This window comes from Pelmatolapia mariae, linkage group LG14 (genome assembly GCF_036321145.2).
Source record: "Pelmatolapia mariae isolate MD_Pm_ZW linkage group LG14, Pm_UMD_F_2, whole genome shotgun sequence".
Lineage (NCBI taxonomy): Eukaryota > Metazoa > Chordata > Actinopteri > Cichliformes > Cichlidae > Pelmatolapia > Pelmatolapia mariae.
In genome coordinates this window covers 9,580,937-9,605,626 of record NC_086239.1, presented here as the reverse complement: position 1 = coordinate 9,605,626, position 24,690 = coordinate 9,580,937, and the positions used below count along the sequence as shown (strand labels likewise).

General features: G+C 39.9%; 3 protein-coding genes across 3 annotated transcripts; all 3 read right to left on the bottom strand.

The window, feature by feature from the left end:
- Nucleotides 1-5,453: 5,453 nt before the first annotated feature.
- Nucleotides 5,454-6,371, bottom strand: cbln18 (cerebellin 18). Its single transcript, XM_065471956.1, has 5 exons — nucleotides 6,285-6,371; nucleotides 6,042-6,200; nucleotides 5,870-5,958; nucleotides 5,690-5,770; nucleotides 5,454-5,582 (listed from the first exon to the last, which is right to left on the bottom strand). Exons 1-5 carry the CDS (start codon nucleotides 6,340-6,342, stop codon nucleotides 5,454-5,456), a joined length of 516 nt encoding a protein of 171 aa, XP_065328028.1. The 5' UTR covers nucleotides 6,343-6,371.
- Nucleotides 6,372-15,878: 9,507 nt separating this feature from the next.
- On the bottom strand, nucleotides 15,879-17,230 carry cbln20 (cerebellin 20). The gene is made up of 4 exons (XM_063494354.1): nucleotides 17,191-17,230; nucleotides 16,768-16,875; nucleotides 16,532-16,672; nucleotides 15,879-16,444 (listed from the first exon to the last, which is right to left on the bottom strand). Exons 1-4 carry the CDS (start codon nucleotides 17,195-17,197, stop codon nucleotides 16,020-16,022), a joined length of 681 nt encoding a protein of 226 aa, XP_063350424.1. The 5' UTR covers nucleotides 17,198-17,230; the 3' UTR covers nucleotides 15,879-16,019.
- A 3,596-nt stretch (nucleotides 17,231-20,826) lies between these two features.
- Nucleotides 20,827-24,239, bottom strand: ftr86 (finTRIM family, member 86). The gene is made up of 10 exons (XM_063494110.1): nucleotides 23,730-24,239; nucleotides 23,299-23,394; nucleotides 22,964-23,197; nucleotides 22,721-22,874; nucleotides 22,458-22,615; nucleotides 22,162-22,219; nucleotides 22,035-22,076; nucleotides 21,787-21,849; nucleotides 21,491-21,693; nucleotides 20,827-21,223 (listed from the first exon to the last, which is right to left on the bottom strand). Exons 1-10 carry the CDS (start codon nucleotides 24,237-24,239, stop codon nucleotides 20,888-20,890), a joined length of 1,854 nt encoding a protein of 617 aa, XP_063350180.1. The 3' UTR covers nucleotides 20,827-20,887.
- Nucleotides 24,240-24,690: the final 451 nt, after the last annotated feature.

The following is a 24,690-nucleotide window of genomic DNA, read 5'->3' as shown; positions in this document are numbered from 1 at the left end:
TTCGTTCAAAGTGGCAGCAAGATGGCGGAGGGTGAGGATGGAGGCTGGAGGGAAGCGGGGAGGAAGGGTGATGGGATGGAGGTGGAAAGAAAAGAGAGGAAGTGACAACTGGATGGGGAAATAATTAAAGTATTGTTCTATACTACTGTAGGGACTGAGCAGTGTGAAAAGTGACTCTATTTCCACATTTTTGTACACTGAGGAGGGAAGGAGGAGAGGAGAGATAAACAGGATGGGAGTAAGAGAAAGTCATCAAACTTTGAGACAGAAAGCTCCATGTAAGTCCAGGGTGCGTGCATGGATCCCACCGCAAACATTCATGACATTTCCATCACTTCCTTTCCAGTACAAGCACATTTCAGCACTATGCTCCTGTGTGCATATGAGAATTCAAACGTATAGTTACAAACTCTCTGTGAAGCTGGACAGATCACAGAGCGAGAAGCTAGTTCAGACCACTCCTACATAAAACAAAGCATCTATTCATACTGACAATGACAAAGTTACACTCTTAAACTACATTTAATAAACTCTGCCAGCTGTCATACATTATGTTTTGTCCACATACCTGATAGAAGTAATGAACTGATTTGCGTCGCAATCACTTTGTCGTGTCACAAAACATCTCTCTTATGATCATTGGTTTCCATCTTTAGCACTCTAATATTCAAGTTACATGACTTTGATCTTCTCCTTTAATCCTGCTTCCATAAGCTGTAAAAATAAAAGGAGAGCCAGATGTTTCTGTGTGCTTCCTTGAGTGTTTTATTGGGTGACTATGAGATATGAGGTATGTTAGTCTTTGATAGATGAAGACGTAAAATGGCAAAATAAAAACGAATCAAATGCAAAAAAAAGAAAAGAAAAGAAATGCACAACAATGTCTCATATGTGCTTCTTTGCACGTGTCAACAGTGTAGGAATAAATCTTCCACACATAGCTGTGCGGTTGGTACTGGTGGTTTTTGTGCTTCGTGCTCAATGTTGCAGAGTAATCACATTACAGTTACTAAGCTAGCAGTGATATTATTAAGGCTTGATAGAAATGTAAAAAATGTGCAGGAAAACAGCTAAAATCGCAAACAGCTTCTAGGCCAGAAACAACTGCTGACAACAGGACAGCTACTGCTAGCATGCATCTGCAAATACAGCATGCTAACACAAAGCTAGCAGCTTGTGGTTTTCACTTTTGCTCACACTTGAGCACAAAAATCTTTCTTAAAAAAGAGTGCTATGTAAGTGTAAGCATCACCCTTCGAAAATGTACCAACTCATGTGTATTTTTTTACATATCTAGTAATATGTTTGTATAAATGACTTTTCATTGAGTAATACTCCCTGTACCAAACCCCTGTTATCAGACTTGAACATGCTTTAAGTGATGGGATCCTGACTTAGCCTCTTGCTGTCTGCAGGGAGTCAACTCAGCGTGACTGGTATTGCCAACGTGTTTGTAGTGATAATCAAAGATAGGCTGATGGGGGTTTGTTTTGTTTTGCATATTTTGTTTTTCTTTCTAAGAACTATAAGTGAGATCATATATCATTTATACAATTTCCTCCAATCTGCAGTAAGTTATGGGATCTTCTCTCACTTTAATGACTAAAAATAAAGTGCTCTGCTACCGCAAAGAGATGCAAATACAGTTCTGTACATTAGTGAATGAAATACTCAGATGCAACTGAATGCAGACTTTCAGCCTTAATTTAGTAGGTTGAACAAAAAGATTACAGAAAAATGTGAGGAAAACGCTTCATTTCAGGGGATCTAAAATAATTGGACAAATGAAATAACCAAAGATAAAATGTTCAATACTGTTGTAATGCTTCTTTGAAAACCTTTTGCTGGCAATGACAGCCTAAAGTCTTGAACTCATGGACATCACCAGATGCTGGATTTCCTCCTTTTTAATGCTTTGCCAGGCCTTTACTGCAGAGGCTTTCAGTTGCTGTTTGTTTGTGAGCCTTTCTGATGATGATCTTGATTTCATCTGTCCAATGAATGTTTCCCATAACTGTGCTGGCTTTTTTAGATGTCTTTTAGCAAAGTCCAATCTAGCCTTTGTATTCTTGAGGCTTATGAGTGTCTTGCACCTTGCAGTGAACCCTCTGTATTTACTTTCAAGCAGTCTTCTCTTTATGGTAGACTTGGTTATCTATACGCCAACCTCCTGGAGAGTGTTGTTGACTTGTTGCATGCTGTTAAGGGGTTTCTCATCACCAAGGAAATGATTCTGTGATCATCCACCAATGTTGTCTTCAGTGGACTTTCAGGTCTTTCTGCATTGTTGACTTCACCAGTGCTTTCTTTCTTTCTCAGGATGTACCAAACTGTAGATTTTGCCACTTGCTTTTTCTGTTTTGGCAGCTTAAGGATTAAGGATAGCTTGTTTCACCTGCATCGAGGGCTCCTTTGACCGCATGCTGTCGGTTCACAGCAAAATCTTCCAAATGCAAGCACCACACCTCAAATCAACTCCAGGCCTTTTATCTGCCTAATCGAAAGCTTTAACTTTGCCTTTGTTGGCATCTTTAAAATATCTTTTTTAAAATCTGGCAGTTTGATTAAGTTTGTTGTTATCGCCATTTTTGTTGTGGTCCCTGTCGTTTTACTTTGATAAACTTTGTGTATTCACTCACAGTGAAAACCTTCCACAGTAAAGACAGATTCAGGGGAGCATTTTAATCCAGTATCACATAGCTTGTACTGTCTTGGTGCGAGAAATTCCAGTATTTTATTTGAGTGTCTCTCATCATATCAGACAGCCCTGTGTCGACTGTGGAGATCTTCAAGTTCCTGGGTACCACCATCTCCCAGGACCTGAAGTGGGAGACCAACATCAACTCCATCCTCAAAAAGACCCAGCAGAGGATGTACTTCCTGAGACAACTGGGGAAGTACAGTCTTCCACAGGAGCTGCTGATCCAGTTCTACACTGCAGTCATTGAGTCTGTCCTGTGCTCCTCCATCACAGTCTGGTATGGTGCAGCCACTAAACAGGACAGGAGCAGACTGCAGCGGACTGTACGGGCAGCAGAAAGGATCATCGGTGCCCCCCTGCCCTCCATCCAGGATCTGTACCTCTCAAGAACCAGGAAACGGGCAGGGAAAATCGTCACAGACCCCTCACACCCTGGACACAGACTTTTTGACCTGCTGCCCTCTGGCAGACGGTACAGAAGCCTGCAAACCAAGACCACCCGACACAGGAACACTTTCTTTCCCCTCGCCATCTCCCTCCTAAACAGTTGACCTGTCACACTGCTTCCCACTGCCAGACTGCAACTGCACCTTATGTACATTCTGTAGTATTCATTCCACCTCATTTCATTTCTGTATTTTATGTACATAAGTTTAGTTATTTATAGTTGGTTCACACAGCTTTGTGTATGTATGTGTATGCATGCGTAATGTACATATAGGTGTGTGTGTGTGTGTGTGTGTGTGTGTGTGTGTGTGTGTGTGTGTGTGTGTGTGTGTGTTTTTACATTGCTGTGCTTGAGAGCCACCATCTACCGGAACCAAATTCCTTGTATTTGTCTGCACATATACTTGGCCAATAAACACGATTCTGATTCTGATTCTGATTAGCGCTTTCCTAAACAAGCTAGCTAGCATTAGTGATCCATCCTCTTGTGTTAATGTGTTCATCGCAAGGTCTAAAAACCAGTAACACCACACACTTCAGAGTCTGCAAACAATTTAGATAAAATGTGTGTCATTAGGAGCAGCTGCTTGTTCAGACTGGCTTAAATATTCACCATTATCAGGAATTTAATATGCCATGAGTGAGCCTGTTATCTCTGTTTCTGTGGTCAGAAATGAACTTTGACCTTAGTTTGATAATAGAATGAAACTGTTCTCATTCCCAAGCACATACCGATGATTTGTCACGTCCCGAGGCATCACATAGGAACGTGAAAGGTAACCTTCTGCGTCCCTATGATACGCGCTGGATTGTGGATGGAATCCAATAGAATGATGCTCCTGGCAGTAACACACGCTCCAGCCGTAGATTCCAGCCTTGACCCTAACCATAACCTTATCCCTAACCTCAATCGTATTAGATTGTGTTTTCCAAAGCGATTCATGATGAGAAAGTACAATAAATGTACATGTGTAGATTCATTCCAAATGGTTCTCATGTTTCTGAACGAGTAACATACCAACGATTTGTCACATAGTGTGAGTATGTTACGCTTTGGGATGAGAATGTGTTGATAGAATAATGGAACTGATGCAAACAGGCAGCACTTAACATGTTGTGTCTCTTGCATTGAGTACAAAACTGAAGAAAACAAGAGGCTAGCTGTTCGTGTTTTACCAGTCTTTGTGCTAAGTTAAACTCCTCTGAGAAGTAGCTACATATTAAACAATTAATTGTATATTTACAAGTTTACAGCTTTTCACACCAATAAAAACCTCCCTCATGGTCATTCGTATTAATAGATGAACAATTAAGTAACATAAAAGTTCCAGTTGTAAGCCATTTTCTGTGAATTAACAAAAACTGTAATTGGAGGACATTCATTCACACATTTATTTCCTACCATCAGTCCAAAAGGTCATGTTGACAGATTTCTTTGATTTACTACAGCAGCATTTCTTTCATGTGTAGGATAAGAAATGCTCTTTTTGCACCTTTTTTCTCATACTCAGATATCTCTTGAACTAAATGTATAGTTTGGTGAACTTCTGTAGACTGACAGCAAGAGGAGTTCCCTTTTCTAAGCTCAAACTGGGCTGTATGTGGTCCATGCTGTAAAATGAGTTTGACATCCCAGCTTTAAAGTAACAACATGGACCCACCACCCTGTGCTTCTTGCTGCTACACAGAAGCTTCCTATTGGAATGACTGGTATGTCCAAATTCTCACAGCATGTGCGTGCATGTATGTGTAATCTGCTCCTACATCATGTGTTTGTTTAACTGAAGGTGGGTCGTGGCCAGATGCCATCAGCAGTAGCAGCAGCATTGTTATGATCCACTGTCATCCTTCCTAATTTTTTAGAAAAACCTCTCACTGCTTTTTCCATTCATGGATGTTGCCTATGTGAGTGTGTACGAGTTCTGAAATTAAACACACGTCATCACTGTCAACCAAGCTTTTATTATGTCATAACCCAAAAATTTCACACTTTATACAGACAGACTTTGTATAATTTATTGACACAGATTTAGATCTTAATCATGGAAATAACTTTGAAGAAGTGATTTTCTTGTTTTTCTTCTAACTATGCACAAACTGTGTTTCTTGGCATATTATGTGATAGCAACAAACATCTTTGTAGTTTTTTTGTTTAAATCTAATGCAGGGGCTCTTAAACAATGGGACCTGCCCCACAATAAATCACAAACCTATATCTGGTGGGTGAACACTAGTATTTCGATTTCAATCCATTTAAGGTCCTGGAATGAGAAAGATTAAGTGACCTGGCTCTCCAGTTGGTGTATTAGGCAGCAATGTAGGGGTACAGGATGTAACCAGTGAAGACATTGTACTGAAGATTTGTACAGAGTTTCCTCCCGGACATCAGATCAAGGTAGACCTGATCGCCCTTCTGCATCTCCAGTGCAACAACCTGACAAAAAAACAGATGGTAAATTGTGTTTCTCACTGTCATTCACAAATTGTACAAAAATGACACAGTCTCACATTTAATAACTGTATTTGTAGAAACCAATTTACCTGCGTGGCGCTGTCCTCTGTATCCTCTCGATTGTTCTCCCACACACCGGCTCCACGCTTCCCATTCTTCATGAGCTGGACCTGCACAGAAAAGTAAGGTACAACTCATTTTGTTTTTGCTATACAGCGAGACCTGTGAAGTGTAATATGATTACAGAAATTTCAATCCGCTTTGTTTACTTTATGGTAGAGGCGCCCACTCTCTCCCACAGATGAGTAGGTTGTGAAAGAAAAGACGTAAACACCAGGAAAGGGGGCAGTGAAGATACCTGAAGAGACAGAGAGTGTAGAGTTAGTGAGTAAAACTCACAGGAGTCAGAGGAGTTTAATCCTTTTTCTGTGTGTGTCTTACCCAAGGACGGGTTATATCCATTGCCACTGTTAAGAAGGACAGAGGAGAAGGGAACTGGAATATTAATATTGAATGGACCAAAGCATCGTTCCGTTGATCCAGGAACCATAACGGCAATATTTGGGTCCATTGTGGCCTTAAAGGCAACCTTGATTTTATCTGACAGCAAGAAGGGAGAATTAATACTGAACAACAGAGGTCAATGGCCTCAAAAACTTTAATTTAATAAACAAGGGTGTTTACCTGTGAGTGACTGTACTCTGCCTTTTAGTGTGCTGATGTCATGCCACAAATAGGTCATCCTTTCTAAGATATCCTCTTCTAACTGGAACATGTCACTGGCTGCACAGCAGCAGCCGCGCTGTTGATTGAAAGTGCAATTGCAGTCTGATTTTTCACAAGTCAGGGCTCCCTTCCAATTAACTGGAAAAAACAGGAACAGCAAGAAGGGCAAACAGATATGGCTTCAGCCGTCAAACTAAAGTTGAATGTTATATAAGCATTTGTCAACAAACATGGAATGACTTACGTGCTGCCTGTTTTAGCATTAACACAGTGTCGGACTGGGCCTGCACTTGATCACAGAGAAACAGTGACCCCAACAGGAACAAAACTGGTAATACAACCATCTGAAAAAAAAGCAGTATCCAGTATTTTATCAGACTAGAGGCCAAGTACTCCTTTCTTATAGATAGTAAGCTAAGCACTGCTGAGCTAATGCAAGCGTTTTCAGGCCTATCAGCACTAATTCTCACACTTTTAACTGAGTAACTGAACTTTTTAACATAACAGCTGGAACTACCTAAAACTAGCTACCTACCTTACCATACAACAACTTAAGTATTGTGTGCAAAGTGAAGAAGCTCATATTTACTCAGAAAATTCTACTCAGATTTTACCAACCTTTAGCCGTGTATTTTCGATTTTCATTCTGAGGTGTGCTGTAAGGAGGAGTTAAATGCTTGAAGCCAGTCCCACCAAACAACAATGGTAAGGACGAATCTGCTGTGTTACTTAAAAACGCTGGTTTCATCTCTTGCTAATTGAGTGTGTAAAACATAGCTATTACTTTTCAGCCACATTTAGTGTGGTTTAGGCTTAGTTTTGAACTTTTTTTTTTTTTTTTTTAAATGAAATGGATGCAGCTCAAACAAAAGAATCTGGCTCCTGCTCTGAGCTATGTTATCTGCCTAGCCAATTAAGCTAGCTGCTAGCAAATAAAATACCAAAACTTATGTTTTCCTCAGAAAAATTCCAATAAGCTAGTATATACACAGCTTACAGAGCCAGAAACATAACTCTAAGAAATATGAATATGATGTTTATGTCGGCTAGATGTCTACTTGGATTTTTAGCCCTCTGTGTATGGATGCTTATTTCTTAAGATTTTTTTTGTCATCTAGGCTAAGTCCAAGTTTCACATTAATATTTCAAAATTTTGACTTACACAGGCATAACTCAAAATTTTTAGATGTTTCATAAATTTTCATTTCAAGATTGTCTCAAAAAAGTTCGACCTAACTCTGCCTGGCAATTTTTTTCAATATTAGCTTTAAAATATGACTGACTTTGTAACTCATACCGATTTTTTTGGTCTGTTTTTTTAACCCTAAAGTAAAACGGGTAAAACTGAAATGTAGCAGAAAGCAGAGATAATGAATTTGACCTTGATAATATACATCAATCTGGTACCTGTGATACTTTTTATCAAGGCCATAAGTCAGTAGTTGAAAGCTAGAGTGTTAAGTATTTTGGTTATCTTACTGTAATCATCATAACATGTATATTAGTTATGTCTGCATATAAACAATTTCCTTTTTCTGTCCCACATACAGCAGTATTTTTTTTTTAATTTTATATGTTTCAAATAAAGGTTAATTATATATCATCCCCCTGCGAATGCAATGTAAGGTTCTTCATTTGTATTTGTTTCACATTTTTATAATGTATATGTAAGGACTTAATCATAAAACTTACTGTTTTTCTGGTCCTCTTCTTGTTCTGAAGGACTCGGCCTGTGTCAGGTTCTTGTGAATTTAAGAAAGTTAATGGCAGAGGATGGTTTCAGCTTCTTATTGTTACACTTTGGGTGATCCAGCCCATGAGGGTGCGAATGACAGTAGCTCCACCTTTTCACATGAACACACACACAAACACACAAGTAGACATTTGACAGCTAAGCACTAGCTATCCAATCCCTGCCACGGTGACAGCCTCAATTGCCTCTGTAATACAGTCCAGTAGATCATTTTCCTCTAGTTTAAAAGAACAAAAAGTGTTCTCACAGCACCTTTTAGCACTTATTGTGTGGACAGTAATACTCGTTTTTAGGACAGCAGTATCTGGTTGCCATTGTTCAAATGATGCCAGCTGCTCAAAAATGTAGATAGTTGTCAGGTCCCCGAGAATATAATAACATTGAGATAAGAAGACAAATGGAGCTGAGTTTTATCTGATTTAACAAAAACAATATACAGTATTGCTTTCCCATGATTGCTTTCTCTTTAAATATTGTTGGAAACTCAGATAGTGGTAGTAGCCCAGTTTATCATCGATATTAGATGTTCATATCAATGTTATGATCTGGTGTTGTTGGGCAATATTTGTTCGATATTCCAGTAAGTTACAAGGCTGTTCACAACATCATTTTTTATCTTGATTTTCAGTGATAGATTCAACAAAGGCCAATGTGTTTGTTCAAATTTGAATAAAATAAAAAAAAAGTGGGAAACACTTTAACCTGGTTCAGAGAATTGGCCTAGTAGTGTCTTTGGTTGCACGAGAATATGTTAGCTGACTGCACAATTGTCATAAGATATTGCATTGTGTTGAGGCCTATAATATGTGCCTAGATGTGTCTATGTGTAGATAAGAAATCATGATTTCCATTATTTGGGAGTAGTTTGGTAACATAGACACTTCATTTGTTATCTCACTTAGAAACTTTGATCGTTTGAGTATGAAATTTTGCATTACAGAAGTTAAACTCTGCTCTCCATGTGGTAGAATGGTGAAGTTGTTTTAAGTGAAATACTTGGAAAATAAATGAATGAACTGCACCAAAAACATTTGGTGCAAAAAATGATGCTTTTTAACCCACCACCATTATTTATAGAAATGTGCAAACATAAGTGGAAATACAGTGTATATAAGACAAATCTGAGTTTTTACAAAGTATTGAGCTTGAAAATGAATATTTGGTTTGACCACCTAGTCAATCTTTCTTATAATTTCTTTAAGCAGTCTTCAGGAAAAGTTCTCCAGACTTCTTGAAGGAAAATTCAAACCTTTAGATCTTGGCTTCTTTTCATTCGGTTCTCTGTCAAGATGATCCCACATTGCTTCAGTAATGCTGAGTTCCAGGCCCTGGAGAGATCAATCCACTCTTTGTCTGTTATCCAAGTATTCTTTTACTGCATTGCCAATGTGAGTAGGGTTATTGTGGTGCTGAAGAAGTAAGCTGTTGCCAATTAGTTGCTTTCCAGATGGTATTACATGGTTTAAAAATCTGACTGTACTCTTCTGTACTCATGATTACATCAATTTTGACAGCATTTCCAGCACCACTGGCTGATGCAGCCACAAACCATGACAGAGCCTCCACCATGTTTTAGAGAGGCTGTAGGCACACTAGTTTACCTCTTTACTGAGCTCCTTCTTGACAACCATCCTTTCACTGCACAGTCCAATATAAAGCCTTTGTAGACTAACAGATCCTTTGAGTAGTAGTAGGATGCAGAGCATGCATGATCAGCTGAGGCCGACGTTGTATTTCCAATTAAAAAAAAGATCCTCTAGGCTATAAATAGACCTTGAACTAAGCATTTTCACCACCACCATCTTAGTGTTTTGAAACTTGACATGATGAATAAGCAGTGGATCTGACTGCACTGAGGATATATCCCAGCTACTCTAATTGAACACAATTTATTAAAATAAATAATAGTTTTGATTCACTAGGACTTGAAACTAGCGACTGTGTCTATAAAATCATTTACAGAGAGTTTATCGAAAAAGGGTTCCAAGAGGCATTTTCTTATAGACTTCTGTACACCCAAACTTCTATGTAACCAGCTGACCACTAGTGGCTATTTGACAAGGATTTGTACGGTAAATGGCCCAATTGCTAACCCATTGTTAGCTATAAAAATGAATTGCCCCATCATATGGGGAAGAAAATAGACAAATCTGTGTGTGCTTAATACAACATCATCCTTAGCATGAAGTTAACAAATAACGTGATCGTACCAAAGTGTATATATTGAAATCATAGTTGGATATTTTTTTACGCATAAAAGTTACGCATTTAAAATTAAAATATTGGCCCCATTAACAGGACTTTGCTGTACAGCAGATCCTCATTCACCTCTACTGTTTGTTATTAACCTGAAACCAGGTGTTTTGTCAAAAAGACGTGGCCCTATTTGATAACAAGGTTTTTCATGTGTTGACAACCACGTTTAAAAATGTCCGTAGTCCTGGAAAAATGTATTATATTTGTCTTTTGTTCACCACCTGTGTGTACGAAGTCTCAAATCAGTTGACCTGGTTCATCGCATAGTTTCATGTTCTTCCTATCTGATCTTCTCGATGCCAGGGTATCTCAGGTGTTTTATGTCTGTTTTCCTGTCCTCAAGATAATTCATGTAGCACCTGGGGACAAAACTGGCATGCAGTGTTATAACCTCAGATGTGATTTCAAACCAGAGATTGTTTGATACAGGTGTGAAAATGTGCCCGAGTTCATTTCAGTATGATGAAACCATCCAGAAAAAGACGGCTTTCTTTTGGAGTAAAACAACTAGTAAAAAAAAGGTCCCACTGCTGTTTGTTTGAAAAGTATAATGAAATACTACTAATTCTTTAAACAGTTTTCATTTCTTTTATTTTTCAGATTTAATAATTCAACTTATTGTGACAGAATGTATAAAAACTACCCAGCAAATTTAACTTCTTAACATCTAGCTAGAGGCAGTTTTAGACTTAAGATGCATTTTGGCCTAATTTTTTAGCAAGTTTTAAAAACTCTATTGACCACGAGTCACGGCTATTCTACTGATGACTTTTCTACTGGTCACGCTATCAAAGACTAATGTGGATATTCAGTCTATTAAATGTCTTTGTGATTCAACTCGGGTATCATCCATCCATCCTGCTTATCAAGAACCTGGTCGTGGGACCAGCAGCCCAAACCTCCCTCTCCCCAGCCACCTCCCTGAATTCGTCCAGGGGAACAAAGAGGCATTACCAGGCCATTTGACAGATATAATCTATTCAGCATGACTTGGGTTTGCCCCAAGCCCTCTTTCCAGTAGGAAATGCCAAGAACACTTCACCCAGGAGGCGCTCAAGAGGCATCCTTGTCATATGCCCCAAAAACTTCAGTGGGCCACCTCAGCTGGCTGTGTTCGTTGAGCACGAGTAGCACCACACTTACCATCTTTCAATTGACTGAATGCTTCACCCTGAGGAAGAGGCAAGTCACCCTTGTATCCATTGTTGTGGTCACTATCGAAAGCTTGTGACTATAAGTGAGCGTATGGAAGTAAATCAACCAGTAAATCAAAGTTTCATATTTATGCCCAGCTCTCTCTTTACCACGACAGAGTAGTGCAGCATCACTGCAGATGTAGCTGCAATCTGTCCATCAGTCTACTCCTCTCCTCTGACTTTTTAATAAGACCCTGAAATATTTAGGATTTACGATTTAGGATTCTCCATTTTGGGGCAGCAACTTGTCCCTGACCTGGAATAGGCATGCCACCCCTTTTCAGCTAAGAATCATGTCCTCAAACTGGGAAGTGCTAATTCTCATTCCTGCCGCTTTACACTCTACGCTACGAACCGCTCCGGTGCAACCTATTTCATTTAGACTCAACATCCCCAGCCTCCCTGCTTTTGAAGTTATGACAGAACACTAATCAGGTTAACATCAGGTTGGTCATTTTCTTCCAGACCCGCCTTCGGGTCTCACTATTGTTACCGATGTGAGAATTGAAGTCCCCCTTTAAGAATCACCAGATGACTCTAGACCACTTTGGTATACAGACCATGGCCGACTCAGTGACTATAAGGTGCCCAGGTCATGTGGTTGTGGTTCAGGTCAGCATTTACTTGTACAATTTAGTATGTAAAAACATGGTGAAAGTCCTTCACCCAAACATCGTTCTCTGAACCCCTGAACAGGTGACAGGTATATGATCAGGTTTAATGTGGTACCTGATGAAAGGTTAGCTGGATGCATCTGACTGATGTTATCGGGTAAATAAAATAAAGTATATTAAAATGGACTGAAATCCACCATATACTAAAAGTTAAGACATTCATCTCATTGATACTGTATGTGTCATGTATGTCTGTCACCAGAGTGGTAATATGGTTTAATAAGGCTTCATATTCATGCTCACTGTGACCAAGATTGTAAATAAAGTTTTTATTAATTTAATTGATATATGTGTGTTACTAAATATAGTTCAATATAAAGTTGGTCTGTGGAAAATATCAATACCTATAAAATAAACAGCATAGTACGGTCAGTATTTCAATTGTTTAATTTTCCAAACAATCACACAATTCTTCAGTTAAAACAAAACTTTTGATTACAGTTCATGTAATTTTACAAGGTGCATGGCTGCTGATTGTATATACACATTACACACCATTACTGAAACAAGAAAATGTGTTTTTTTCAGAACAAAGATACTCTTATAGTTTCTTGCTTTAAGCTTTCAGATTGTACAAGCTGAATCAAAGCACGATGAATTTAAAACCGGGACTTTCTCAAAAAATCCCCAAACAATAGACTGATACAGAAAATTTCATCTAGCAGACTCTAACCTTAAGAGTGGAGCAAAACTTGCAATAAAAACCAACCATCCTCCAACTTATTCAGTAACATAAAGCAGAAAGCCACTGAAGGTGTTGTAGTAGCTTTCATCACAGAGATAGCAGCCACTGCTTAAGGTAACAGTCACCATGTCTCCAACTTTCAGGTGCATGGCCACAACTATAGTGGCGCTATCTTCTTGGTCATTGTTATTAAACTCTTTGGCTCTTGCCATCACTTTATTGTTAACCTGCAGATTGGCACAGGCAGCCAGCATGTTGCCGGGAGACCCCGCGTCACTGAAGATGGTGACTGCGAGGCTGTAGACGCCTGAGTAGGGAACGGTAAAGATGCCAGTGTTCATGTTGTAGGCTCCGCCCAAGTTAAGGAAGGCATTTTTGTAGATGACGACCTTGTTCATTTCGCTGAAGGGGCCGTAACACTTAAAATTCTCATCGCTGAATAGAGAGACAGAGAAGGCAACGCGGCTGGCTGGAAATGCAAAAGGGAGATGGTGTGTTAGCAATGCAAAAATCTGGTTTTGCTGTTATGTCCTTTATAATTGATCACTTACCTTCAACCACCCTGAGACTTTCTTTTGTCTTTTGGAAGTCCTTCTCCAGCTCAGTCATGCTCTTGTTAAAGTAGGTCTTCAGCCTGTTCACCTCTTGCACCATCAGGCAGCAACCACAGGAGAATTTGTCCGTGCTGCATGCTGAACACAAAGACACATTAACACACTTGCAGCAGAGAATATATGCGCACACGCTTTTTGTGCAGTCACAGTTCCTCACCACTGCCTGCGTTGGGGTCGGGATCTGGAGCAATCCGGACAGGTCCATTCCAGGAATATCCGTTTTGAGCAAACGCTGCATTCAGCAGACACAGCAGTACAAGAGCTGTGGAGAAAAATGTGAAAGAGGTAAAGCAATTAAGAAAGAGGAAGAACTACTTACTAGATGCCTGTTTTGTGTATAAACGTAGGCTCACCTCTCATGCTGACACTAAATGATGGCAGCTTCATGAATGAATGAAAGGTAAGAGAGACTGATGAGCTCAACAAGAGTCATGGATATATATTTTTCACAGCGCTCCTCCCTTATTGCCTTCCAACTTTGACAACGCCCCTTCTTGTTTTTTCCCTGTCCTTTTTACCTGTGCAACTGATAAAGTTGTATCATCTCCACTTGATCTCAGCTTTAAAAATCACACAGAAGCAGGTACACACCCTGACTCTAAGGCTTTGTTGTGGATGCTGGTGAGGTGTCATCTATCATCTGGAAAGAGGTGTCAGTGTGTTCTCATTAGCAGACAAGGTGCAAAGTGCTGGTTGATAGTCTAGTGTAGTTTTCTATGCACAGTTCTAACCTGCCTTAAAAAAAGCACTGTCATTTTACATGCTCGTGCATTCAGTGTGATAGATAAGTTGACATATTTTTTGGTCCAACAGAAACGTGTTAGAAGGGCTTTATACACACGACATACATCAGAATCAGAATACTTTATTGATCCCTAGGGGATATTATGTTGGTTACAGTGCACCAGTACAAACAGTTAACAAAAACAGACAATACAACAAGTAAGAAATAGCACAATATATACATACATATAAGTCCCTTACTAATAAATATCTGAATAAGAAAGAAGAGCATGTGCAAAAAGGGTGTAGCTATTGCAGTATACAGTGTGTTAAGTGGATGAGGTGTACAGGGAGGTGGCCACAGGCAGGAATGATTTCCTGTGTCGTTCAGTGGTGCTTTTTGGTAATCTCAGTCTCTCACTGAATGTGAGAATATATGTATATAGTAGGAAGACTGAAGTAACATTCTAAACTGCAGTGTTATACTGTGTATACTATACAGTGTAGTGCTGTGATCATTTTTACATTAGGAAATAATCTAGTCTCTAATCTGTAGATTAGAGTGAAATGAAAGTTTCCTGGTGACAAATGAAGCTGCCAGTACTCGTAGTTTCACATGATTTGTTACATTGTATAGACAGCATCTTAATTAGCTACAGAATGTATTCAGAATTACATACACCAATAATATATTGTAATGCTGCACTGTTTGTTGCAATTTAGGACACGATTAAATCTTGCTTTAGTCATCCATCTGCTCCCGCTTATCCTTTTTATTGTCGCGAGGGGCGCCCATACCAGCTCTCCCTGGACAGGTCGCCAGTCTGTCACAGGGCTAACACATAGACAAAGACAACCATTATCACTCACATTCACACCTATGGGCAATTTAGACTTTCCAATTAACCTATCCCCACTAAGTGCATGGGCTTTGGACTGTGGGAGGAAGCCAGAGGACCCGGGGGAGAACGCACGCAAACACAGGGAGAACATGAAAACTCCACACAGGAAGTGGTGTAATTGAACTCAGGACCTTCTTGGTGTGAGGCAGCAGTGCTAACCACAATGCCACCATGCTGCCCGTTACTTAGAAAGCATCGATCCATCCTATCAAATTTAAGATAGAGGGTTGACTCAAGTGAGTTGTCTACTAATTGGATCAGTTCTTTGTCCTCCAAGGCATCCTTGGGCAAACACACAGACCCCCAACGTAACCCTTGATGCATCTATTAGAGTGTGTGCATAAATGTTAGTATATATATATTGGGAATTTCATTGGTGTGGAATAGCATTTATTTCAGTTTATCTTTTTATTTCTCATAGAAGATAATGATCATATATCCTCTATTTTCCACTCAAATGTAAACAGCACACTATGCTATTATCACCGTTAAAGTTTTGCTTTATTTGTTACAGAATGGATCAAAAATTATAACAAAGGCAACTGTGTTTTTAAAGATTTGATTTATTTCATTATTTTTGTAGGCTTGACAGATTTCACAGACAAGTCATATAACATTTATAACTAAATCAAAATCAATAACAGTTATAGCCAAGACACTTCAACAGTCTAATAGCAAAAAAAAAAAGATACAGCTGTAGTAATTCAAGGGTAAATCCAGATAAGAGTGTTTAAGAAACATCTCTTCAGCATAATGACACACAATCTCAGAAAGAACAAAATGATGCGTGTGAAATCTTGGGGCTACAAGTCACTGATGTCACCATAGAAAATTTTCATCTAGCAGGCTTACATTTGGTACAAAGCACACAGTGGCTACACTATGCCAACTTAATCAGAAGCATAAAGCAGAAAACCAGTGAAAGTGTTGTAGTGGTTGATGTCATCGCTTAAGGAGCATCCTTGGAGCAGCTTGACAGACAGCCGGTCCCCAGCGTTCAGCTGCACAGCCACAACAACACTGGTGCTGTCTTCAAGGTCCTGACCACTTCTTTCAATGACGTCAGCCACATTTTCGCTGTTAACCTGCAGAGTGACGCAGTTGCTCAGGGTTACGCGAGCAGAGCTGTAAATCGTGACGGAGAGGCTGTAGACGCCGTTGCGGGGCACGGTGAAGATGCCAGTCTCCACATTGTATCCATCTCCCAAATTGATGAAGACATGTTTGTACTTAATTATGCTGTCACTGGAGAAGGGGCCATAGAAGACCATGGCTGAGTTGTTGTTTAGAGCGACGGAGAAGGCGCTGCGGCTTCCTGGAAATGCAGAGAAGAAATAGCTTAGCGAAATGAGAAATCTATCAGCTTCGACTTCTAGTTTATTGGCCACTTGATGTCACTCACCTCTCATATTGTTGAGGATCATTTTGGAGCTCATGAGCTCATCCTTCAGTGCGTTAATGCTCATGTTATAGAACTTCTCCAACCTGCCTATTTGTTTCTGCATTAGACAGCAGCCACACGACGCCTGGTCAGTAACACACACTGCATACACACACAGATGAGTAGGTTTTCAGGTAAAAACATGCAGAGCTATATTAAGACATAAATGCAGACCTTTTTATTTAACAGCCTCTCACCTTGGCTTTGAACGGGGGCTTGCTGCGGTACACTCTCCGAAGGTCCGAGCCAGGAAAACTTGCTGTCCTGACCGAAAGCTGCATGCAGCAGACACAGCAATACAATTGCTGGAGAAAAAAAAGGGGATCAGACATCTTTGCTATTTTGAAATTTTGAACTGACTCTAAACCACTACTATTTTCTACCTTTTTTCAATTTGTGGCATTGACAAGCTTAATTGGAGACATTCAACATCCCAAAATGTAAAAAAATTCTTCTAATATACTTTTTCATTTTCACATGGTTTAGTTTCCTAAATTTAAAATTCTAACATGCAGTCTTTAGTCTGCAACCTGAGCTAAATCCATTAATGTTCTTTGCAATTAAAAAATCTTCCTCCTAAAGGTTATGTCAATGTAGATACAGTGTCCATCTAGTCTCACCTCTCATGTTGATGCTGATATATGGCAAATGATGATGCTTCTGAAGGGTGGAAGTTTGTACTGACTGATCATGACACGAAAGTAATGGATATATAGTTTTCTAAAAGCCCCTCCCTTGTAACCTCTTTTCACACGACTCCTCCTCTCTCTTTTTTCTTTGTTGTTCATCTGCTTGTGTTTTCTCATAAGACGTTAGACATCATGGTTCATGGAGATGCTCAGCTGAAATAGTTTTTTTCTAGTCAGATTACTAAACATTGTTTTTGCACTCTCCATTGAGTTAAAAACAAAAAACAAACAACAAACCTGCCTTTTTGGAAGGAAAAACTGTGCTGATTGTAAGCAAGATTTATTTCATTTAGCTACTGCAGAGAACAGCATGACCCTCTGACTGCCAGTAGTCCTACAAGGAAGCTCACCTGCATGTTGTTAGAGCCAGGTAGAAAACAGGTAAATCTTAATGCCAATGCTAACATATTTATGATCAAACATTTTATTAATCATGTACACCATCTTACCATGTTAGTATGCTATCACTTTCTAATAAACCTTATAGGTAAAGTACAACTAAAAGACATTCATTCATTCACATAAACCAAAAATTATATGAATAATTATATGCTGTGGACTATATACTTGGTTGCTTTGGAATCACAGTATGATTGATACCATTGTCATGACTGTGTGGCTGTATAGTAAATTTGCTTAGTAGAAAGACTGAAAAAGAGGGAAATATGTTTAATTATGTTTGAAGAGGTCTATGCAAGTCATAGACAAAATAAAAACAATCTTTTGCTTTCTTTGCTGAAAAACAAGCTATTCAGTAAGGAGGGCCCCATTTGGAGATTTTGTTGGCAGAAAAATTAAGACACGTGTAAGCCCCGTATGACTCAACACAGAACCTTTACAAGCTGATTGGGTGGCCAGTGGTCACTGCGTACCTGCTTAATGCCCAGTAGAAATCTGTATAGAGGCACACAAGTAGGAATACAGTGGAACCACAGTGTGTCTCATGTTTAAAATCCTTTCTGTTAATCTCTGCTAATTATCTGCTTCCGATAGCTTTATACCAAGCAAACAGGGGTATTGCTTTCTATGCTGAAATGAAAGCTTTGGATAATTACTCATTAGTATTTACAACAGCTGAATGTTGTATGAAAACACTCATTTAAACTGTAAACATTAAATTACAGTCTACCTCCAGATCTGAATCACTGTATTTAAAATTCAGTGCTCTTCTTTATAATGATCATGTGCATTAGCGCATTCACGATTCACTTTCCCCTTACTTTTGGCAGATTGGTTTTACTTGTCTGCCCTAATGCTTTTTCATGTGTCAGACTATCTTGGGCTTTCTTTGACCTGTGATGAATCTAAGAATAATAAAACTACTGTACTTGCTTATGCACAAAAAAAACTACTACTCCACAGGAAGAGAGTGCTGAGTCTTGAATCCAGACTAACGTAGTTTGCGTGGAATTTAATCCAAAGAAAAAGTAATGCAAATCCAAAAAAAATGTCCTTCCTGCAGCTTGACCTTGGTTCAACTTGCAGCAGTTTACAGCTATGTGAGTCTCAGCTAAATAAACCAAACCAAAAGTTCAAAAAGGAAAAGAAACTCTAAAGAAGTTAGTGGCCATTTGCACGCTCCACTCTCAAAGTACAACTCAGTGGCTCAAATGATGTTGCTGGAGGCAGAATTAGTTTAAAAAGCAAAATCATCTGACCCTGTTCCTAATCTCTGCTTGAAGTCTCAAGAGAATATTTGCAATTTTAGCATGAAACAAGAGAGAAGAAAGCACATAAAATGAAAGACCTCTGCTTTGTTTTATTTGATACTTTTTAGGATATCCATACATCATGACTGATAAATATCAACCACTAAATCAACTTACAGATTTCTGCTGTTGATTGTACAGGTTTAAACAAAACAATTTACACTACTGTTACTTCAGATAAATGTGGATGATATTTAAAGTTTATCAGTGAGGTTTAATTTTCCAAGGGGTGGCTGTGGCTCAGGCGGTAGAGCAGATCAGCTACTGATTGGAAGGTTGGTGGTTCGATTCCTGGCTTCCCCAGTCTGCATGCCAAATATCCTTGGGCAAGATACTAACACCAAATTGCCCTCCGATGCATACATCAGAGTGTAAATGTTTATTAGTTGCACTTGTTTTTAGACGTGAATGAGGCATGTTGTATAGAGCACTTTAAGTATTCTGGGAGAGTAGAAAAGCGCTATATAAGAATCAGTCCATTTACACAAATCCCAGAGCAGCTTATTTTTCCTTAACTCAGATAGTAGCATACAGCAGAAAACCAGGCAAAATGTTCTCAGGATTCTACCGCCACCTAACAGTTAGCCTGCAGATCAGTCACCTTCATCCTGTCAATCAATTAATCAATCGATCAATCAGTCAACCATCAATCCATCCACTTTGTTCATGTAAGTAGGGAACCTTCTGCTCACAGTAAGGTTAATAATGGAGTTCCACAGGGTTCTGCCCTAGGACCAGTTCTGTTTACATTATACATGCTTCCCTTAGGCGGTATTATTTGTATCATTTTCTGTGTCTAAATTCAGATCAAAATGACAGCTGGCAAAGAAGTGGAAAATATGGAACTCAACAAAACATTTACCTCGACACAGCAGGTGTGTTTCCTAAAGTTGCATCTTTTTTCTAACCATATCTAGTCTCACCTCAGATAATCATGCTAACAGCACGCCAACATGTGCACCTCCCAGGTCTTTTGTTGTCATTGTAGGTCAGGTATCACCTCTCCTCCGAGACAAAAAAGGTGAGTGTTGAAGTGCATGCAATTCTTAGTCATTTTGCACTGAATATACTTTTGTGGTCATATTAACGATTGCAACACTAGTGTCACCAGGTTTAACCAATAATACTGTAGTATATTTTTATATATGGGAACAGTGCCATTCTAAAGCATATGTTGTTATCTTAGAAGGCTGGGATTTGCTGTATCTATTTAGTTTGTCCAACTTTTTCAATCAGGGCAGGGTTGCAACAAGCTGTTGCCAAAACATGTAAAATGAGATCTTCCTTGTTCTCCTGTGAATAGTGTTTGATTACTAACTAGTGCAAAGCAAGATAATTTCTGAATATCTACACTGAGAGAGAAAAGACTTACACAAGAGTTTCCTTCAGAAGAGTAACAAGTCAGTAAGGAAGAACCAGAGTTAAGCCTAAACAGACCAAACACAAATCATGACTTTTCAGCTCATCGTATCTGTGTGTGGAGAAAGATCTAAATAAATATGTGAATACTAAATATATTGTAAGTGCAGAATGGAGGGGAAGCTCTAGGCATAAAGGTCAGTGAGATATAGAGAAGATCAGCATTATATTGGTTATGTGTTTGGTCACATAAGAAGGAAGAAATAGACCCAATAAGATACAGTCAGTCAACTCATTAAAAAAATGCAAAAACAGATCAGAGGCATGTGTTGCAAGTTTATTAATCTTTTATTTACTTACATAGACATATTTAAATTAATTTATATTATATGAATCGTGGTTGGTGCAAAATCATTATGTAAACAAGAACTGACTGAACTAGTTCTCTCCAGAGCAAGAAGGCATCCTTGACATCCTTTTTAAAAACCTTAAGCTGTTACATTCTTGCAGCCAGATAAACATCTTTAATCAAAAACATCAGATAATTACACTTGTGCACATCAGTCTAATTGGCAAATAGTTACTGTAGCACCTACTCTTGCCCAGAATCTGAATCCTGGGAACAGAGGGCCAGTGAACTGCTGCTGGTGTCTGTGGATGAGGGTAGCCTGGTTTTTGGTGATGCTGTAAAAGGCCAGAATCCCTGCATGCTGGTCCAGGTAGATGCCGATCTGTTTGGCCTTTGGTGCACCCAGCAGTTTTTCCTGGTTATTGTGCCAAAAGGAAAATCCGCTCCCAGACCAGTACAGACTCCAAGACAGCTCATTATGGCCCAAACGGCTCTTGTCATCATTACTCTTGCGTTCTATCTCTTTGTATGAAACTCCGATGGTGACCTGCATGATGGGATTGAGGAAAATAAATTCAGTGAGGGGCTCAAATGTAAGAGTCGTTTGCTAATCACTTAAAAAAAATGTAATAAAAGCATTCAGAAATTTAAAGTTTATGACTTCATTCTATATATATATATATATATATATATATATATATATATATATATATATATATATATATATATATATATATATATATATATATATATATATATATATATACACACACACACACATATATACATATATATATATCTCATGTCTAAGCACCTTCTGGCCAGTCCACTCCACCTCCCAGTAATAAGGGCTCCCTCCCAGCGGCTCTTTACAGAGAACCTGTCTCCAGAACTGGAATCGATCAGGATGGTCTGGTGGGTTCAGGTTCTCAGCCCGCATCGTTGCCTTACGATTGCCATCCGACAGCAGCACGTGGCGATACACTGTGTTTGGGTCCATGGTGGGTTCGAAACGAACTAAAGAAAGAGGATTTGTCGTTTTAGCTAAGACTCTGGAACAAACGAAGGCTTCGATAATGGGGTCTATATTCTGGAGTACAAAAGACTTACATTTTATGAGTTCATCTCGAGTTTTTGGTTCTGGATTCATAAATCCCACTGATGATACAGAAGCTGTTAAGACAGAAAAAAAAATAAACCATTGTAAAAAGGAAAAGTAACATTTAACCCCAAGATACTCTAAGAGGTATCTGTGAAAGGTCAGGTGAGCAAAGCTGTCCACAGCCAGCTTTCATCTCCTACAAGACGGGGTAACTGCCTGACATGGATATCTTCAATGATAATGTTTGTGCTTTTACCTTGACGTCGAGGAGCAGGCAAGGGTGGAGGTGGGGCTGAAGCTTCATTCACAGAGAGACAGGGAGAAGCAACAAACAGTTAAACTAAAGCATCTCTAAACTCTATGACAGCCAACATTAGAGAAACCTTTTTCAAGCATTACCTTGAAGGTAAGCAGAACCACCAGACCTTGAAGGCAGAGGCCCTGAGGGGAAAAAAATAAAAACAAGAGTAAAATATGAACTCAGTGGTTTCTCAAATGCCACATTAAAGTATATTCTATGTGTGTGTATTTTACCTTGAGGTCGCAAAGGTGGCAAGGGTGGAGAGTCTGTTTTCATTTCATACACTACAGAAGAAAAAGGTTTACATGTAAAAAGGTGTCCTTTCCCAAATCAAAACAAAGTTCATTTGTGCTTTTATTGGACTGGTATTTACTGTACCTGTACTTTGGGCAGGAACCTGAGCTGGCAGCAGGCCTGCAGGTAACGGGCCTGCTGGTACTGGGCCCGCTGGTAGCGGACCTGCTGGTACTGGGCCCGCTGGTAGCGGACCTGCTGGTACTGGGCCCGCTGGTAGCGGACCTGCTGCTTCCAGACCACTGGTAGTCAAAGCCAGGGGGTTATTCACTGCAAAAGGAAAGTTGTGACCTTTTGTTATTAAGAGAAGAGAAAAGATGAGAAGAGACTAGAAGAGAAGAGCTGACCAATTGTGACGATTTTTTCCAGGCTGCCTTTGCAGAGATCCTGAACTGACTCCTGCAGTTCTTTCATGACTGAGCGGACTGACGTCACCATGGTTTCCTCCTGCCCAATCACTGTGGCATCAGTCTGAACCAGCGGCTCCATGAGGAGGAAGTTCTTGAGAACAAATACCACAAATTCCACAGTCAGAGACTACAGATCTAGTTTAGCACTGAAATATGTGCACTCCGCTTCACACTCGTTACCTTCAAGAAACAGACATCGTCCTGCATGTCAGCCAGTCTGCTCAGCTCTTCACTCTTCCAGTTGAGCTGTGCAACCTGCTGCTCCAGTCTATTGAGCTGCCCCTCAGCCTGGCTGCCTAAAGAGGCCTCGTGGGTAGAGAGGAGCTCGCTGACCTGGGTGCCTGTTAGATTCACGTTCTTGGCTAGCTCCATGAATAAATCTGTGCTCTCCTTCTCTAGAGCCTGGACCAAGGCCTGGTAGTGTAGACAAGCAAGATGAGGACATATTGTCACCACCATTTCATATTTTTCAAAGTAAACAAGGATGGCTTGAATTAATAAGGTTTTCTACATGCCTTGTCTTGACGTGCAAAATGTGGGAGTTCCTTAATCTTCCTGTCCGTCTCCTGGAGCCTCCTCTGTACCTCTGCCTGCATCTGAACAAGCTCTTTCTATACACAAACACATGCACACATACATTGTGAGGCAGTAATGACTATACCGGAGACTGTGAGGGCTATTTGTGATATTGTTACATAGTTTTGCTGGGAATCACTAGAACATCAGTAAGGCGCACTTCAGACTTGTTTTTCAAGTACTTCAAGATTAGCTTAAGAAATGTTTTAGTTACACTTGGAAACACTGCATTTGTAATGGTGTATTTCTTTTACCAGCATTTAACTTTAATTTTAAAAGTTTTTTAGAGACCCAATAAACAAATAAACAACAACAAAAAAAAAAAGCAGAGTGAAAATATCACCTGAAATAATCACTTCCAATTACACACCTGTCTTTCTTTTCTCTCTTCTCTCGGTTTGACGACACGGTGTCCCCTGTGTCCATGCTGGCAACACACCTCACACACACACTCCCTGTCGTCATGGCAAAACAGGTCCAGGGGTCGGCCGTGTTGGTGGCAGGGTTTGGGCTCCACAGAGGGAAGCTGTGGGTACACACTGCCCTTTCGTTGCACTGTATCTGGCAGGACCTCCAAATAGACCGGCATGGATGGTGGGCCGGGGGAAGGAGCTGTGAAGGAGTGCTGCTTCAGGCTGTTGGTCCTCAGCTTCTCCATAGCCTCCGCTAGCAGGGTGCTCTTGGCCAGCGAGGGCCGAGGGTTGAACACCTGCCTACACTGGGGGCAGCTGTACTCACCTTTGCTGCCCCCTTTGTCCCAGTGGCTCTGAATACAAGCCAAGCAGTATGAGTGTCCGCAGGGTAGAGTGGCCGGATCCTTCAGGGTTTCCAGACATACTGGACAGGCAAAGCTTTCCTCTTCAGTCCAACCTGAGGCCATGCTCGCTGGGAGGAGATGAGCTTGAACTTTCTTTGTATGGATCACAAAGTTCTCTGTGTGAAGTTACAGAACTGATACTACAGCAAGCAGGTCAGAGAAATTAAAGCAATGACGCCCAACAAATGACAAGGCTAAAATGCCAGTTCATATGAATCACCTGCTGCTTAAAACATGAAGAAACGGCTCAGGGTGGGGCTGGTTAAACAGGTGCAGTGAGGAGTCTATCCATCTGACATCATCTGACATCATGGGTTTCAACAGTTTGTTGGAGCCTTCTAATGGAAAAATGAATTTTGCTGTTGATTTTTGCTACTCAAACGAATTAATTAAGTTTAATCATCATGTCACATTCATTCTTGCCAGGCAGTCTGCTCATAGGCAAAAAACTGTAAAGAGCGCCTGCTTTAGTCTCCTCTGTAAAGGAAGCGGGTTTACACAGTCCAAACGAGAA

Coding starts and splice junctions, on each gene's coding strand:
- cbln18 (XM_065471956.1), bottom strand. CDS start 6,342: ATGACCTATTTGTGGCATGACATCAGCACACTAAAAGGCAGAGTACAG. Junction 6,201..6,284: donor CAGAGTACAGTCACTCACAG/GTAAACACCCTT, acceptor TCTTGCTGTCAG/ATAAAATCAAGGTTGCCTTT. Junction 5,583..5,689: donor CAGAGGACAGCGCCACGCAG/GTAAATTGGTTT, acceptor TTTTTTTGTCAG/GTTGTTGCACTGGAGATGCA.
- cbln20 (XM_063494354.1), bottom strand. Junction 16,673..16,767: donor AGCCCCCGTTCAAAGCCAAG/GTGAGAGGCTGT, acceptor GTGTGTATGCAG/TGTGTGTTACTGACCAGGCG. Junction 16,445..16,531: donor GATCCTCAACAATATGAGAG/GTGAGTGACATC, acceptor CTGCATTTCCAG/GAAGCCGCAGCGCCTTCTCC.
- ftr86 (XM_063494110.1), bottom strand. CDS start 24,239: ATGGCCTCAGGTTGGACTGAAGAGGAAAGCTTTGCCTGTCCAGTATGT. Junction 22,875..22,963: donor ACGATGTCTGTTTCTTGAAG/GTAACGAGTGTG, acceptor TTTGTTCTCAAG/AACTTCCTCCTCATGGAGCC. Junction 22,077..22,161: donor CAAGGTAATGCTTGAAAAAG/GTTTCTCTAATG, acceptor CTGTGAATGAAG/CTTCAGCCCCACCTCCACCC.